This window comes from Palaemon carinicauda, chromosome 24, assembly GCF_036898095.1.
Source record: "Palaemon carinicauda isolate YSFRI2023 chromosome 24, ASM3689809v2, whole genome shotgun sequence".
In the NCBI taxonomy this organism is placed as follows: Eukaryota; Metazoa; Arthropoda; class Malacostraca; order Decapoda; family Palaemonidae; genus Palaemon; species Palaemon carinicauda.
Window position 1 is genome coordinate 76,092,077 of NC_090748.1, and position 15,870 is coordinate 76,107,946.

The window sequence follows — 15,870 nt, forward strand, 5'->3', positions numbered from 1 at the left end:
TCCCTTCTATTCTGCCAGACCCCTTTCCCTGACATCTAGCAATTTCTATAAACACTTTTATAAGGTAGATAACAGTACAGTACACTTTTATTATCAAACCAAACAGACTTATCCTACTTTATGAATATTATCTATCCTAATCTATAGCTGATGTTATGGGAGCTAACCAACCTGTAAATAAAATTTATTGACCAATTTTCTAAAAATACCCAGTCTACAATTAATTTTAAAAGTACAACTTGGCATACTTGAACATATTCAATAAGTTTAGATATCAAAATTATCCACTAACTCATGTTCATTTTTTATATTACAAGAATAAGAATAAAATTCAACCACCAAAATCATGTAGTAATAAAGCAGGAAATTATAAAGGCATATTGCTGCCATGGAAACATGTTATTTTTATAATAAAATAAATTTTTGAATATACTTACCCGGTGATTATATAAGCTGCAACTCTGTTGCTCGACAGAAAACTCTACGTAAAAAATCCGCCAGCGATCGCTATGCAGGTAGGGGGTGTACTTCAACAGCGCCATCTGTCGTGCAGGTACTCAGTACTCAATGTAAACACAGAACTCAATTTTCTCCTCGGTCCACTGGGTCTCTATTGGGGAGGAAGGGAGGGTCCTTTAATATATAATCACCGGGTAAGTATATTCAAAAATTTATTTTATTATAAAAATAACATTTTTCAATATTAAACTTAGCCGGTGATTATATAAGCTGAATCACACCCAGGGGGGTGGGTAGAGACCAGCAATAATTGTTTACATTATTATGAGCTAAGGATTTTTTATTTCATTTTAGCAGTTATTCAAAATAACAAACAAAATAAATAAGTACCTGGTAAGGAAGTCGACTTGAACAATTACTCTGCCTTTTTAAGTATGTCTTCCTTACGGAGCCTCGCGATCCTCTTAGGATGCTGAGCGACCCCTAGGAGCTGAAGTATCAAGGGTTGCAACCCATACAACAGGACCTCATCAAAACCTCTAATCTAGGCGCTTCTCAAGAAATGACTTTGACCACCCGCCAAATCAAGTAGGATGCGAAAGGCTTCTTAGCCTTCCGGACAACCCAAAAACAATAATAAAACATTTCAAGAGAAAGATTAAAAAGGTTATGGAATTAGGGAATTGTAGCAGTTCTCGTAAAGAGACTGGACATTCTTAAGATAAAAAGACGCGAACACTGACTTGCTTTTCCAATAGGTTGCGTCGATTATACTTGCAGAGATCTATTTTGTTTAAAGGCCACGGAAGTTGCGACAGCTCTAACTTCGTGTGCCCTTACCTTCAGCAAAGCTTGGTCTTCCTCATTCAGATGGGAATGAGCTTCTCGTATTAACAGTCTGATAAAATAGGATAAAGCATTCTTTGACATAGGCAAAGATGGTTTCTTAACTGAACACCATAAAGCTTCAGACGGGCCTCGTAAAGGTTTAGTTCGTTTTAAATAGAACTTAAGAGCTCTTACAGGGCATAAGACTCTTTCTAGTTCATTTCCAACCATACGATAAGTTTGGAATATCGAACGATATTGGCCAAGGCCGAGAAGGCAGCTCGTTTTTGGCTAGAAAACCAAGTTGTAGAACATGTAGCCGTTTCGGATGAGAATCCGATGTTCTTGCTGAAGGCATGAATCTCACTGACTCTTTTAGCTGTGGCTAAGCATACCAGGAAAAGTGTCTTTAAGGTGAGATCTTTCAGGGAGGCTGATTGTAGCGGTTCGAACCTGTGTGACATAAGGAATCTTAGTACCACGTCTAAATTCCAACCAGGTGTAACCAAACGACGCTCCTTCGTGGTCTCAAAAGACTTAAGGAGGTCCTGTAGATCTTTATTGTTGGAAAGATCTAAGCCTCTGTGACGGAAGACTGATGCCAACATGCTTCTGTAACTCTTGATAGTGGGAGCTGAAAGAGATCGTTCCTTCCTCAGATATAAGAGGAAGTCAGCTATTTGAGTTACAGGGGTACTGGTCGAGGATACGGATACTGACTTGCACCAGTTTCGGAAGATTTCCCACTTCGATTGGTAGACTCTAAGGGTGGATGTTCTCCTTGCTCTAGCAATCGCTCTGGCTGCCTCCTTCGAAAAGCTTCTAGCTCTCGAGAGTCTTTCGATAGTCTGAAGGCAGTCAGACGAAGAGCGTGGAGGCCTTGGTGTACCTTCTTACGTGTGGCTGACGTAGAAGGTCCACCCTTAGGGGAAGTGTTCTGGGAACGTCTACTAGCCATCGAAGTACCTCGGTGAACCATTCTCTCGCGGGCCAGAGGGAAGCAACTAGCGTCAACCTTGTCCCTTCGTGAGAGGCGAACATCTGCAGTACCTTGTTGACAATCTTGAACGGAGGGAATGCATATAGATCTAGATGTGACCAATCTAGGAGAAAGGCATCTATATGAACTGCTGCTGGGTCCGGGATTGGTGAGCAAAATATTGGGAGCCTCTTGGTCATCGAGGTTGCGAAGAGATCTATGGTTGGCTGGCCCCAGGTGGCCCAAAGTCTCTTGCATACATCCTTGTGGAGGGTCCATTCTGTTGGAATTATTTGTCCCTTCCGACTGAGACAATCTGCCATGACATTCAAGTTGCCTTGGATGAACCTCGTTACTAGTGATATGTCTAGACCTTTTGACCAGGTGAGGAGGTCCCTTGCGATCTCGTACAACGTCAGAGAGTAGGTCCCTCCTTGCTTGGAGATGTACGCCAAAGCCGTGGTGTTGTCCGAGTTCACCTCCACCACTTTGCCTTGAAGGAGAGACCTGAAGCTTTTCCAGGCCAGACGTACTGCCAGTAGCTCCTTGCAGTTGAAATGCATTGTCCTTTGACTCGAGTTCCATATTCCCGAGCATTCCCGACCGTCTAATGTCGCACCCCAGCCTACGTCCGATGCGTCCGAGAAGAGAACGTGGTTGGGAGTCTGAACAGTCAGGGGAAGACCCTCTCTTAGGTTGATATAGTCCTTTCACCAAGTCAGACAAGACTTTATCTTTTCGGAAACCGGGATCGAGACCGCTTCTAGCGTCTTGTCCTTTTTCCAGTGAAAAGCTAGATGGTATAGAAGAGGACGGAGGTGTAGTCTTCCTAGTGACACCAATTGATACACGGATGACAGCATCCCTACCAGACTCATCCACAGCCTGACTGAGCAGCGTTCCTTCTTCAGCATCTTCTGGATGGATAGCAGGGCTGGGGGCTGATCGTCTTGTTCAGCAACGAAACTGATGAGGAAACGGCAACGGAGTGGGCAACGTCTGACTCGCTGAATCCGGTCGCACTGGTGGATGCGTGACGGAGCCGGACGCAATATCATGGAACTGCTACACAGTCTGTGAACTGTCAACAACCATGGGTGCGCGAGGAAGCACAGCGTCAACCCGAAACTGTCTAGACCGTCTGGGTTGTGCAGTCAACACCCTACAGGGTTGCTGAGGTTGACGCACTGCGTCACAACAAGTCACCTCTGCTGGTTGTTGAACGTCCTGAACGTCAACAACCACCTCCGAGCGTCGCTTAACGTCAACGTGCGGCTGGCAACCCACACTGGGTCGCATCGGTGGAGGAACCACCTCAACTGGCAGACGCGAGTAGGTTACCTCAGCGTCAACAGGGCGCACAACCGACCGGTTGGAAGGTTGTTGGCCAGAAGGTTCTTCTCCGCATTTAAGTCCTCTATCAAGGACGCAAGCTTGGACTGCATGTCTTGCAGCAAAGCCCATTTAGGGTCTACGGGAGCAGGTGTGGCAACAGACGGGGTTAGCGACTGAGGCGGAACCGTTTACCATCCCTGAAAGCCTTGTTATGCGTGACATAATAGTACAGCAAAACTTCAAAGGCTCGACAACAGCTGAGAAGTTGACCTGTAAACAACTTGGAGCGTCTCCTGGCTAGGCGCCAGGGAGAGTCTACCAGAATTGAGAAGTCTATCTGGGCAGAGGCATGAACTCCCAAGCCGAGACTTCTCTCGTGTCATATCAGACTCTCGCTCTATAAACCAGTTTAAAAGAAGGGAAAGCAAAGGCTGTATCCCCCAAACTCCTCCTGGTGAAAAACCAGTCGCCTAGCCAACGTAACGCTCTCTAGGAGAGCGAGAGAGCACTAGCTTAAAAACAACGGCTTCGAAGTAGCTAGGCCTAGTGTAAGCTCTGACATTTAGGCGAACGAGGAGCAGCAGTTACAAGATCCGGACGAAGATCCTTAAAAAAAATCATCATGATTTAATTAAAGTCCATAGGAGGCTAAGCAGCTTAAGGCTCCTCTCCATCTGACAGAGTCCTCAAGGGAATATCAGTAGGAGGGAGAACAGCCACTTCCTCATCTACAGGAACCTTGTCCGATAAAAGCTGAGTCTCTCACTGGTGCATTAGTAGCGGACCAGAACGCAACGTCATGTAACTGCTTGACAGTCTGTGAACTGTCAACAACTGAACTGTCAACCACAACAGGTGCGTGAAGACGTACAGCGTCCACTCGAGACTGCTTTGACTGCCTAGACTGAGCAGTCAAAACAACTCTAGAATGCGGAGGTTGACGCACAGCGTCAAAACAAGTCAACTCCGATTGTTAGTGAACGTCTAGAACGTCAACAGGAGCATCAGCCAGTGGCCTAACGTCCAAATGCGGCTGAAAAACCACACGAGACCGCATCGAGTGTGGTTCTAAACAACCTGACTGACGTGACTAGGCTACGCCAACGTCAACAGTAAGCACAAAGGAACGTTAGGTTGGCTGAAAGCCAGGATATCGATGAGATAAACGGCTAGACTCAACGGACTAATCGGCAGAATAGTCTTCCATAAGGGAGGCAAGCATATACTGCATGTTTTGCCATATAACCCCTTAAGGATCAACGGAAATGGTTGTGGTAATAGACGAGGGTAACGTCTGTGACCGCAACACTTTGCCTACAAAAAAGACTTTCGGAGTCTGTGTTACGCTTTTGTTAGGCGGCGAGCAGTTATCCGATGACTGCATAGGGTCAGAGCTGTCCTAATGGCTGTAACCAGGACGCTGGACCTGTCCTGAAAGGACTGACTTTCGCTTAAGGGCTTCGAAACCTTGTGACAGGTTTCTTATGCGAAAAGCCTACGGATGGCGAGGAGAAACAACGTCTCTCTCGTCTTATGGTAGGGGAGATCTTGGTAAGAAACACCCGATACCATAGAGGGAAAACGTCTGTTCGTTGGTCAAGGCCTCTCGAACCCATAAGTCGTTCGACATTACTTCTCCCCTGGGCTTGGGAGCTTGCAAGAGGTCCCGGACTAGGTGAACGACAGGCACGAACAGACGAACCCTCGGACGCAACACTGTAACACTTTGCGCCTCGGACGCAACACTGTAACACTTTGCGCATATCACTTTATCACTTCGATTTTCTGTTTTGCACTTATTTCTACCTGAAACACGCAATTCTACCCTTCATTAAAAGGTAGTAATTGCGAAATAAGTCGTATAATGCAAGTTCATAATACCAGCAAAAAACAGAAAACATATTTTAAGATAAAAAGAAAAATCAGTGGCTGGGAAAGACTAAACACTAGTTCATATAACTACGTTTTCAATCTCTCACCGCACATAGCCTGGGGACGAGAATAAAAACCTAAAAACGTTTTATCCTTCCTCCCCGTACAGAGACTAGGGACGAGAGTAACACGAGAACAACGTTACCCGCTTGAACGGAACGTTTTCTCTCCTCTCTCTCCCTCCGTCTCTATCTCTCTCTCTCTCTTTCTCTCTTGATTTCGCACCTAAGAGAAGAGCCCAATTATATTTCGTCAAAAAAACATGTTATTTGACTAAAGGAAAAAACTGAAAGGTTTTTCAAATAAAAAGTTCCTTTAAATTAGAATTTAAAACATTTAAGCTAAGAAAGAATGAACAAAACGTTAGAATCGATTTACTCTTACTGCAAAGTGAAACCGTGATACACTCTCTCTCTATCGTAACGATAGAGCGCATGTTGAACGTCCTGAACGTCAACAACTGCGTAGCATAAAAAACTAAACGTTAGTTCATCTTTGAAAACAGTACAAAGACTATCAAAGAAATTCTCTCATAAAATATTACATTTAAAAAGTTTTAAATTCTTTAAAAGCTAATTACGATATAAAGGGCTCAACGTTGATTAACTTCGGTTCCAAGTTAGGACCGCCTACTATCAGGAAAGGTCGCATATAAACAAAACATTAAAATTTATTTTTATATGTTTATAATAAATGGAAAGTTAATCTAAGAGGCCTAATAAAGGCGGAGAGATATAAAATATAAAGATCTATAACGTGATAAGATAATTACTAAAAACCTAAACAACTTCCGTCTAAGGGAAGGGTCGGCCATTTAAAAGTGAAAGAAAGTCCATACTCTCTTTGTCACCATAATTAAATCTATCCAAAACGAGTTCAAGTTTTGAGATGAAGATAAAACACCTGCATAGCGAAAGCTCAAAACTAGAATAGTGTACTTCACCAAATAGTTGTGAAAACAAATCCAGTTAGCAACAGCGAATTAGTAGGTCTTGCCGGTAGTCCGACAGAGAGAAAATTGAGTTCTGTGTTTACATTGAGTACTGAGTACCTGCACGACAGATGGCGCTGTTGAAGTACACCCCTACCTGCATAGCGATCGCTGGCGGATTTTTTACGTAGAGTTTTCTGTCGAGCAACAGAGTTGCAGCTTATATAATCACCGGCTAAGTTTAATATTGAAAAAAGGAACTTTAAATGAGAGCCTTTACATTAAGACTTAGAAAGAAGTGAAAGACAAACATCTCAGATATCTAAAATGTAAAAAGGACAAAGAAGCTGACAATGTTACACTAGATATAGCTACACACCTGGCAAGTTCTGGATCCATATCTTCCTTTTCCTGTGCAGTTGTGGGAGCTGGGGAGGCAGGTGGCGGTGATGCAGGACGCCAGTTACCACCTAGTAAGCTCGATGTAACACGCAGTTTCTAAAATGTAGAGAATAGATCAAGTAGGAAAAAATTTAAACTGGCTTTGCATATCATCAATACCTCTAAAGTATTTTTAATCTGGCAGCTGGCTAAGATAAAAGTTAGATGTCCCTGAGATTTTCATATTAATGTTACAAATTTAACACACAGGTAACATGCTTTGTCCTAGGAAGTCTTGCTGAGAATATGGGGCCATACTTTTGATAAGGTACATATTTCATTATTTCCTTATAAGAAGAAAAAAAAAGGAGGAGGAGGAGGAGGAAATTATTTGTTACCCTGCTCTTTACGATAGGTAATGATTCGAGTTACGATTAGATGTCTTTACAATTTACTGTACAATGACCGAGTTATGGTTTTGAACACTAGACTGTCTGTGTATCTCATACATTTCAAAATAAAAATTAATATCCCCCATCAACTGAGTATTTAACAATTCACATATAAACAAATACAACAATTGTTAAATATCTCACAAATTGTTCATTTCACTTTACAACTGCAGGTTTATTGCATTACAAACTATTCTATCATATATAGAACAGCACAGTACAGTATAATATATGCCAAATATTTGTCTAAAATAGTTACACATTTAACCTTTAGCCAGTTATAAAAAAAAAAGTAATTTCACTTAGAATGCATCATCTGGATGTTCAGTGATAACTGTACCTCGAAGACGTGGTAGTTCATTGAAGAAAAAAAATAGGGTTTCAATCACTGCCATGTCTATTCCTGAACATGCCAGTAATTGTATTATTTACAACCTCAGACCATGAACCAATTAAAAAATATTAAAGCAGGATCATACCCTAGTTAAAATGGAAACTGGTCATTGTTTTAAAGCTGGGATACCATCCACACACAGTGCACAAGAACCACCTATTAAACATCTGAAACACTATCTTACAGATACCATGGCAGGTGTCCAGATATGTGCAGAATTACCAAAACTGAAGCCCCCTCAAAAAGATATATAGGAAGATAAACATATTTTGGTGCTTCACAACATACCAAACAACTCCTATTCTATCTTCAATTTGTAAAAACTAGAATATAATCCTGTAAAGTAGACACTACAGCTCAATAAATATTCTGAACTAGTGGAGATATTAAAACAACCAGATCATGTGATGTTAATTACCCTTCTGTGGAATATTAACATTTAAAAATTAAAAAAAATTTGCATGAACTTCAAACAAATAGAAAAGTACAAAAAAGGTAACTGCCAGTAAGACAGGGAATATGCATCAGTTGCATGAAAAACATGTACATCCAGTGATTGTCATCAGCCTATTGAAGATCTCCCCACACCTTAATGCCCATTTCCTTTGATGAACATTACAGGCACCACCAGTGTCAAAAAGACTAGAAGTTCAGAGGCATACAGCTGCATAGACTGAGATTTAATCTCAGTCTATGGGATAGGTTGTTGTTATCGAAAGCGTCCGAAGGATACTGATGCTCGGTTGATTTGGGATATGATTTTTTTCATCTATGTTGTGCTTGATGGAGAGCATACTGTTAAGATAAGTGAAACTTTTGGATTGCTTGACATTTTCTCTTTTAATTTGGAATGTTAAAGGCTTTTCATTATCATTTCTCTGAGCAATCACTTCTGTTTTAGCAACATTTATCATAAGTCCCACTGCTTGATAGATGGGGGAGACTGTATGCTTCTACCCTACTATATGATGCTGAATCCTGCACTGTCTACCTTTGCCACATAAAACCTATGGAAGCCTTCCATGTTAGATGCTTACAGCACATCCTTGGAATAAAATGGGGAGATAAAGTCCCACATATAGAAGTATTACAACATGCCAAACCATCAGCAAAAGGCCACACTAGCAAAAGGACAGTTGAGAAGGACTGGATTTATATGTATGCCAGAACACCACCTGCCTCATCAGCTCTTGTACAGACAGCTCCCTAATGCATGTCGAAACATGGGAGTAAAAATGTTATTTTTATTAGTAAAATAAATTTTTGAATATACTTACCCGATAATCATGTAGCTGTCAACTCCGTTGCCCGACAGAATTCTACGGGAGGGATACGCCAGCTATCACAATACTAGAAGGGGGTGTACTCACCAGCGCCACCTGTGGCCAGGTACTACAGTACTTCTTGTTGACACCTCCTCAATTTTTCCTCGGTCCACTGGTTCTCTATGGGGAGGAAGGGAGGGTCAATTAAATCATGATTATCGGGTAAGTATATTCAAAAATTTATTTTACTAATAAAAATAACATTTTTCAATATTAAACTTACCCGATAATCATGTAGCTGATTCACACCCAGGGGGGTGGGTGAAAACCAGTGTACAAGATTAAAGGATAGCTAAGTATCCCGTATTTCATATAATCAGTTATCTCAAAATAACAATGAAATAATAAGTACCTGGTAAGGAAGTCGACTTGAACCGTTACTCTGCCTTTTTTTAAGTTCGTCTTCCTTACTGAGCGCAGCGTTCCTCTTAGGAGGCTGAATCAACTCTAAGGTGCTAAAGTATATAGGGCTGCAACCCCTACTAAAGGACCTCTACACAACCTCTAACCCAGGCGCTTCTCAAGAATGAATTGACCACCCGCCAAATCAAAAGGATGCGGAAGGCTTCTTAGCCTACCGTAACAACCATAAAAACAACAATAAAAGCATTCAAGAGAAAGGTTAAAAAAGGTTATGGGATTAAGGGAATGTAGTGGCTGAGCCCTCACCTACTACTGCACTCGCTGCTACGAATGGTCCCAGGGTGTAGCAGTTCTCGTAAAGAGACTGGACATCTTTGAGATAAAATGATGCAAACACTGACTTGCTCCTCCAATAGGTTGCATCCATTATGCTCTGCAGAGAACGGTTTTTATTAAAGGCCATCGAAGTAGCTACGGCTCTCACTTCGTGGGTCCTTACCTTCAGCAAAGCAAGGTCTTCCTCCTTTAAGTGAGAATGGGCTTCTCTAATCAGAAGCCTTATATAATACGAAACCCCGTTTTTGGACATCGGCCTCGAAGGTTTCTTGATTGCACACCATAAGGCTTCTGACTGTCCTCGAATAGGTTTTGACCTATTAAGATAATATTTCAGAGCTCTGACAGGGCAAAGAACTCTTTCTAGCTCGTTACCTACCATGTTGGAGAGGCTAGGTATTTCAAACGATCTAGGCCAAGGACGTGAAGGAAGTTCATTCTTAGCTAAGAATCCGAGCTGTAAAGAACATGTTGCAGATTCGGATGTGAACCCAATGTTCTTGCTGAAGGCATGAACCTCACTGACTCTTTTAGCTGTTGCAAGGCAGACGAGAAAAAGAGTCTTGAGGGTAAGGTCCTTGAAGGAAGCTGACTGGAGAGGTTCGAACCTAGGTGACATAAGGAACCTTAAGACTACGTCTAGATTCCAGCCTGGAGTGGGTAGACGACGTTCTTTAGAAGTCTCAAAAGACTTAAGGATGTCTTGAAGGTCCTTGTTGGAAGAAAGGTCCAAACCTCTGTGGCGGAGAACTGAAGCCAACATACTCCTGTACCCTTTAATCGTAGGAGCTGAAAGGGATCTCTCATTCCTAAGATGTAATAGGAAGTCAGCTATTTGGGTCACAGAGGTATTGGTAGAGGAAACTGCATTGGCTCTACACCAGCTCCGGAAGACTTCCCACTTGGATTGGTAGACTCTACGAGTGGATACCCTCCTTGCTCTGGCAATCGCACTGGCTGCCTCCTTCGAAAAGCCTCTAGCTCTAGCGAATCTTTCGACAGTCTGAAGGCAGTCAGCCGAAGAGCGTGGAGGTTTGGGTGCAACCTGTCTACGTGAGGTTGACGTAGAAGGTCCACTCTTAGAGGGAGAGTCCTGGGGACGTCGACCAGCCATTGTAGTACCTCTGTGAACCATTCTCTTGCAGGCCAAAGGGGAGCAACCAGCGTCAGCCGTGTCCCTTCGTGCGAGATGAACTTCTGAAGGACTTTGTTTATGATCTTGAACGGTGGGAATGCGTAAAGGTCGAGATGGGACCAGTTCAGCAGAAAAGCATCCACATGAACCGCTGCTGGGTCTGGAACTGGGGAACAGTACAAAGGAAGTCTCTTGGTCATGGAGGTGGCAAACAGATCTATTGTCGGCTGACCCCACAAGGTCCAAAGTCTGTTGCACACGCTCTTGTGGAGGGTCCATTCCGTGGGGATGACCTGATCCCTTCTGCTTAGGCGATCTGCTGAGACGTTCATGTTGCCCTGAATGAACCTCGTAACTAGGGTGAGGTTTAGACTTCTTGACCAAATGAGGAGGTCCCTTGCTATCTCGTAGAGGCTCCTCGAATGGGTCCCTCCTTGCTTGGAGATGTAAGCCAAGGCTGTGGTGTTGTCGGAGTTCACCTCCACCACCTTGCCTAGCAGGAGGGACTTGAAGTTCAATAGGGCTAAATGAACTGCTAGTAGCTCCTTGCAGTTGATGTGGAGCGTTTCCTGTTCCTCGTTCCACGTTCCCGAGCACTCCCGTCCGTTCAAGGTCGCGCCCCAGCCCGAGTCCGATGCATCCGAGAAGAGATGAAGATTGGGGGTCTGAATCGCCAACGATAGGCCCTCCCTGAGAAGGAGATTGGTCTTCCACCACAAGAGAGTGGTCTTCATCTCTTTGGTGACTGGGATAGAGACTGCTTCGAGAGTCAAACCCTTGTCCCAATGAGCTGCTAGATGGAATTGAAGAGGGCGGAGGTGGAGTCTCCCTAGCTCGACGAACAGGGCCAACGATGAAAGGGTCCCTGTGAGACTCATCCACTGTCTCACCGAGCAACTGCTCCTCTTCAGCATGCTCAGGATGCAATCTAGGGCTTGGCTTATCCTTGGGGCCGATGGAAAAGCCCGAAAATCCTGACTCCGAATCTCCATTCCCAGGTACACAATGGATTGGGAGGGAATGAGCTGGGACTTTTCTAGATTGACTAACAGACCCAGTTCTTTGATCAAGTCCAAAGTCCAGTTGAGACTCTCCAGACAGCGACGACTCGTGGAGGCTCTCAACAGCCAGTCGTCTAAATAAAGGGAGGCTCTGATGTCCGATAAGTGGAGGAATTTTGCTATATTCCTCATCAGATGCGTAAACACCATAGGAGCTGTGCTTAGGCCAAAACACAGGGCTTGGAATTGGTAGACAACCTTTCCAAAAACGAATCTCAGGAAAGGTTGGGAGTCTGGATGAATAGGAACGTGAAAGTAAGCAGTTTTCAGGTCCAACGAGACCATCCAGTCCTCCTGCCTGACCGCTGCTAGTACCGACTTCGTCGTCTCCATCGTGAACGTCTGCTTGGTGACATAAGCATTGAGCGCGCTGACGTCCAGCACCGGTCTCCAACCTCCTGTCTTCTTGGCCACCAGAAAGAGACGGTTGTAGAAGCCCGGGGATTGATGGTCCCGGACTATAACCACTGCCTTCTTCTGTAACAGGAGCGACACCTCCTGGTGCAACGCTAGCCTCTTGTCCTTTTCTTTGTAGTTGGGAGAGAGGTTGATGGGAGATGTGGTCAGAGGGGGTTTGCGGCAGAATGGTATCCTGTAACCCTCCCTCAGCCAACTGACAGACTGGGCGTCTGCACCTCTCTTTTCCCAGGCTTGCCAGAAGATCTTGAGTCTGGCTCCTACTGCTGTCTGGAGAGGAGGAGAGTCAGTTTTTGCCTTTAGAAGCCTTGGAACCTTTCCTAGACTTGCTCCTGGAAGAGTCTGGACGGGAGCTTCCTCGACTGGGGGCTCTACCACGAAAGGGCGGAATAAACCTCGTAGCAGGAGTATCAGCCACTGGGGTGCGATAAGTCCTGGGGACTGAGGTAGCAACCTTAGTCTTACGAGCTGATGAGGCCACAAGATCATGGGTGTCCTTTTGTATCAGGGCCGCAGACAAGTCCTTAACAAGCTCTTCAGGAAACAGGAACTTAGAGAGCGGAGCGAAAAGGAGTTGAGACCTTTGACAAGGTGTGATGCTGGAGGAAAGGAAGGAACAAAGCTGCTCCCTTTTCTTAAGCACTCCTGACACAAACATTGAAGCAAGCTCGCCAGATCCATCCCTAATAGCCTTATCCATGCAGGACATTAAGAGCATGGCTGAGTCCTTGTCCGCAGGGGAGGTCTTCTTGCTAAGGGCCCCCAGGCACCAGTCTAGGAAATTGAACATCTCAAAGGCTCTAAATACACCCTTTAGGAAGTGATCTAGATCGGAGAAGGTCCAGCAAACCTTAGAGCGCCTCATTGCTGTTCTACGAGGAGAGTCTACCAAACTTGAGAAGTCAGCCTGGGCAGAGGCAGGTACTCCCAAGCCTGGTTCCTCTCCTGTGGCATACCAAACGCCCGCTTTAGAAGTGAGCTTAGTCGGAGGAAACATAAAGGAAGTCTTTCCTAGTTGCTGCTTAGACTGCAACCACTCCCCTAAAATTCTTAACGCTCTCTTAGAGGACCTTGCAAAGACGAGCTTAGTATAAGTTGACTTGGCTGGCTGCATGCCCAGCGAAAACTCAGATGGCGGAGAGCGGGGGGTAGCAGAGACAAAATGGTCTGGGTATACCTCTCTGAAAAGAGCCAAGACCTTACGAAAGTCAATAGGAGGCGGAGAAGACTTGGATTCATCCACGTCTGATGAGGGATCCAGGTGTGCAGCCTCATCATCAGAAACCTCATCACCAGAGTGTAGCGAAGTGAGAGGTAAGGTATGCTGAACAGCAGAATCTGCACGAGCGGGAGCAAAAACGCCTGTGGTCTCATCCTCAAGTCTCTGTTGAGGCAACACCTGAGGCTCAGGCTGCAAAGGCTGGTCAAAAGAAGTAGCAGAAGGTAGGCGCATGGGTGGAGGAGGCTGACTCCTGGCATGAGTGTCTTGACTCAAGTGTTGCGCTTGCTGTAAGGTTGGTGGATGCGCAGTAGCAGGTTCCTGAGGAACGAGTTGAGGTTCCTGAGGTGTGAGCTGCGAGCGTTGAGGTAGTGGCTGCGCAGAACGCAGTAATTGTCTCGCGAGTTGAGGTTCCTGAGGCGCAAGGCTAAGGTGTTGAGGCTCTCGCCTTGAGGAGGGTTGAGGTCGCTGCAGCGAGAGCTGAGGAGTCTGCCTCATGGATGGGAGAGGTTGTTGTACCTCAAGAGAGTGTTGCCTCACTGGTGGAACCGCAAGTGGAAGCGGAGGAAGTAAGGTATAAGCTTCCTGTTCCCATTGCTGAGGTTGCCTTAAGGAAGGCGGAGGTAGCTGCACACCGCTGGAAACTGGTAACTCAGTACGTGGTAAGGTATCCTGAGGAGCCTCAACATCGTACGCCTGGCAGACAGGACTGCGGTTAGGCGGAGCGATCGCAGGAGGAGGTGTAACCTTCTCAGCCTGACACTCACGCATCAAGACCGCAAGTTGTGACTGCATGGACTGCAGTAGAGTCAACTTGGGGTCGGCAGACACTAAGGTCTGCTGAGGCAAAGCCTTAACAGAAGAGATCTGTTGCGGCAGCACCTTACTCCTCTTAGGAGGTGTGCATTCAACTGATGACTGCGGCGAGTCAGAGCTGATCCAATGACTGCAGCCAGGTTGTAGAGCTCTTGAGGTCTGGACTCTGCGTTTTAGTGGTCTTGAGACCTGAGTCCAACGTTTCCTCCCTGACAATTCTTCAGCAGACGAGTAAAAGACGGGCTCAATCGTCTGCGGGTGGGAGTGACGGTCTCTGGAAGACACGCCCGCAACCACCGAGGATACTTCTGTGCGCCGATCAAGGCCTGCCGAACCCTTTTGCCCTTCGACATTGCTTCTCCCCTGGGCTTGGGAGCTTGCAAGAGGTCCCGGACTGGGAGGACGACTGGCACGCACAGAAGTACCCTCACGCACCACACTGACACTGACACTAGCACTTGGCCCTGCACTGACACTAGCACTCGTCACAGCACTGGCACTATTACCACCCACTGCACTCTTGACCTTAAGTTCCTTGACTTCGGCCATAAGAGACTTATGATCACTAACCACCGACTCCACTTTGTCACCTAAAGCCTGAATGGCACGCAAAACAACAGACATATCAGGTTGAGGGCAAATAGTAGGTTCGGGGGTAGCCACTACAGGGGGAGGAAAAGGTAGGGGATCATGAGGTGAGGAAAAAAGTGAAGAGCGAGAAGAACTCCTCCTAACTCTCTCTCTCTCTAACTTGGTTGAATACTTAAGAAATCGGACAAAATCAAGTTCCGAAAGTCCGGCGCATTCCTCACATCGATCTTCCAACTGACAGGGTCTTTCCCTACAGTCAGAACAAGCGGTGTGAGGATCTACCGAGGCCTTCGGAATACGCCTATTACAAGACCTACATCGTCTATGGGGTGGGGCTTGTGAAATGTCAGACATCTTGAATCAAAGAGTTAGCCAAGTGGGGATTCCAAATCAAGCAAAAAGATCGTTAACCATTAATCAGAACTAAATAATAGCTATCTAAGCTAATATAGAAGTTTTCCAGTAAAGCGACAGCCGAAATCTGAGAGAAATACTTCACCAAAAGCCGTGAAAATACTCCAAGATCATAAGCGTATCCCAGAACGTCTTGCCGGAAGCACGACAGAGGAAAAATTGAGGTGGTGTCAACAAGAAGTACTGTAGTACCTGGCCACAGGTGGCGCTGGTGAGTACACCCCCTTCTAGTATTGTGATAGCTGGCGTATCCCTCCCGTAGAATTCTGTCGGGCAACGGAGTTGACAGCTACATGATTATCGGGTAAGTTTAATATTGAAAAATGAAAAGATATTAAGATAACAAAGGCAACACTTAAGAAATGCGACATTAATCCAGAAGATCTCAAGTAAATGCTTCCAGCAGACCAGTGGCATTTGTTTTGCAGTGCGAGGGTAACTAGACTAGAAGATGAAAGAATCCTAGCAAGACAGCAATGCACGGAACAAAGACACAATCATC

At 45.2% G+C, this 15,870-nt stretch overlaps 1 protein-coding gene across 3 annotated transcripts in view; it reads right to left on the minus strand.

Moving 5' to 3' along the window:
• Hrs (Hepatocyte growth factor regulated tyrosine kinase substrate) overlaps window positions 1-15,870 on the minus strand; it is a 246,485-nt gene that overhangs the window by 44,318 nt on the left and 186,297 nt on the right. For all 3 annotated transcript variants that reach the window (XM_068348200.1, XM_068348201.1, XM_068348202.1), the window contains one exon: window positions 6,844-6,962. In XM_068348200.1, the coding sequence (XP_068204301.1) occupies window positions 6,844-6,962 (119 nt within the window). The remainder of the gene's footprint in view (window positions 1-6,843; window positions 6,963-15,870) is intronic.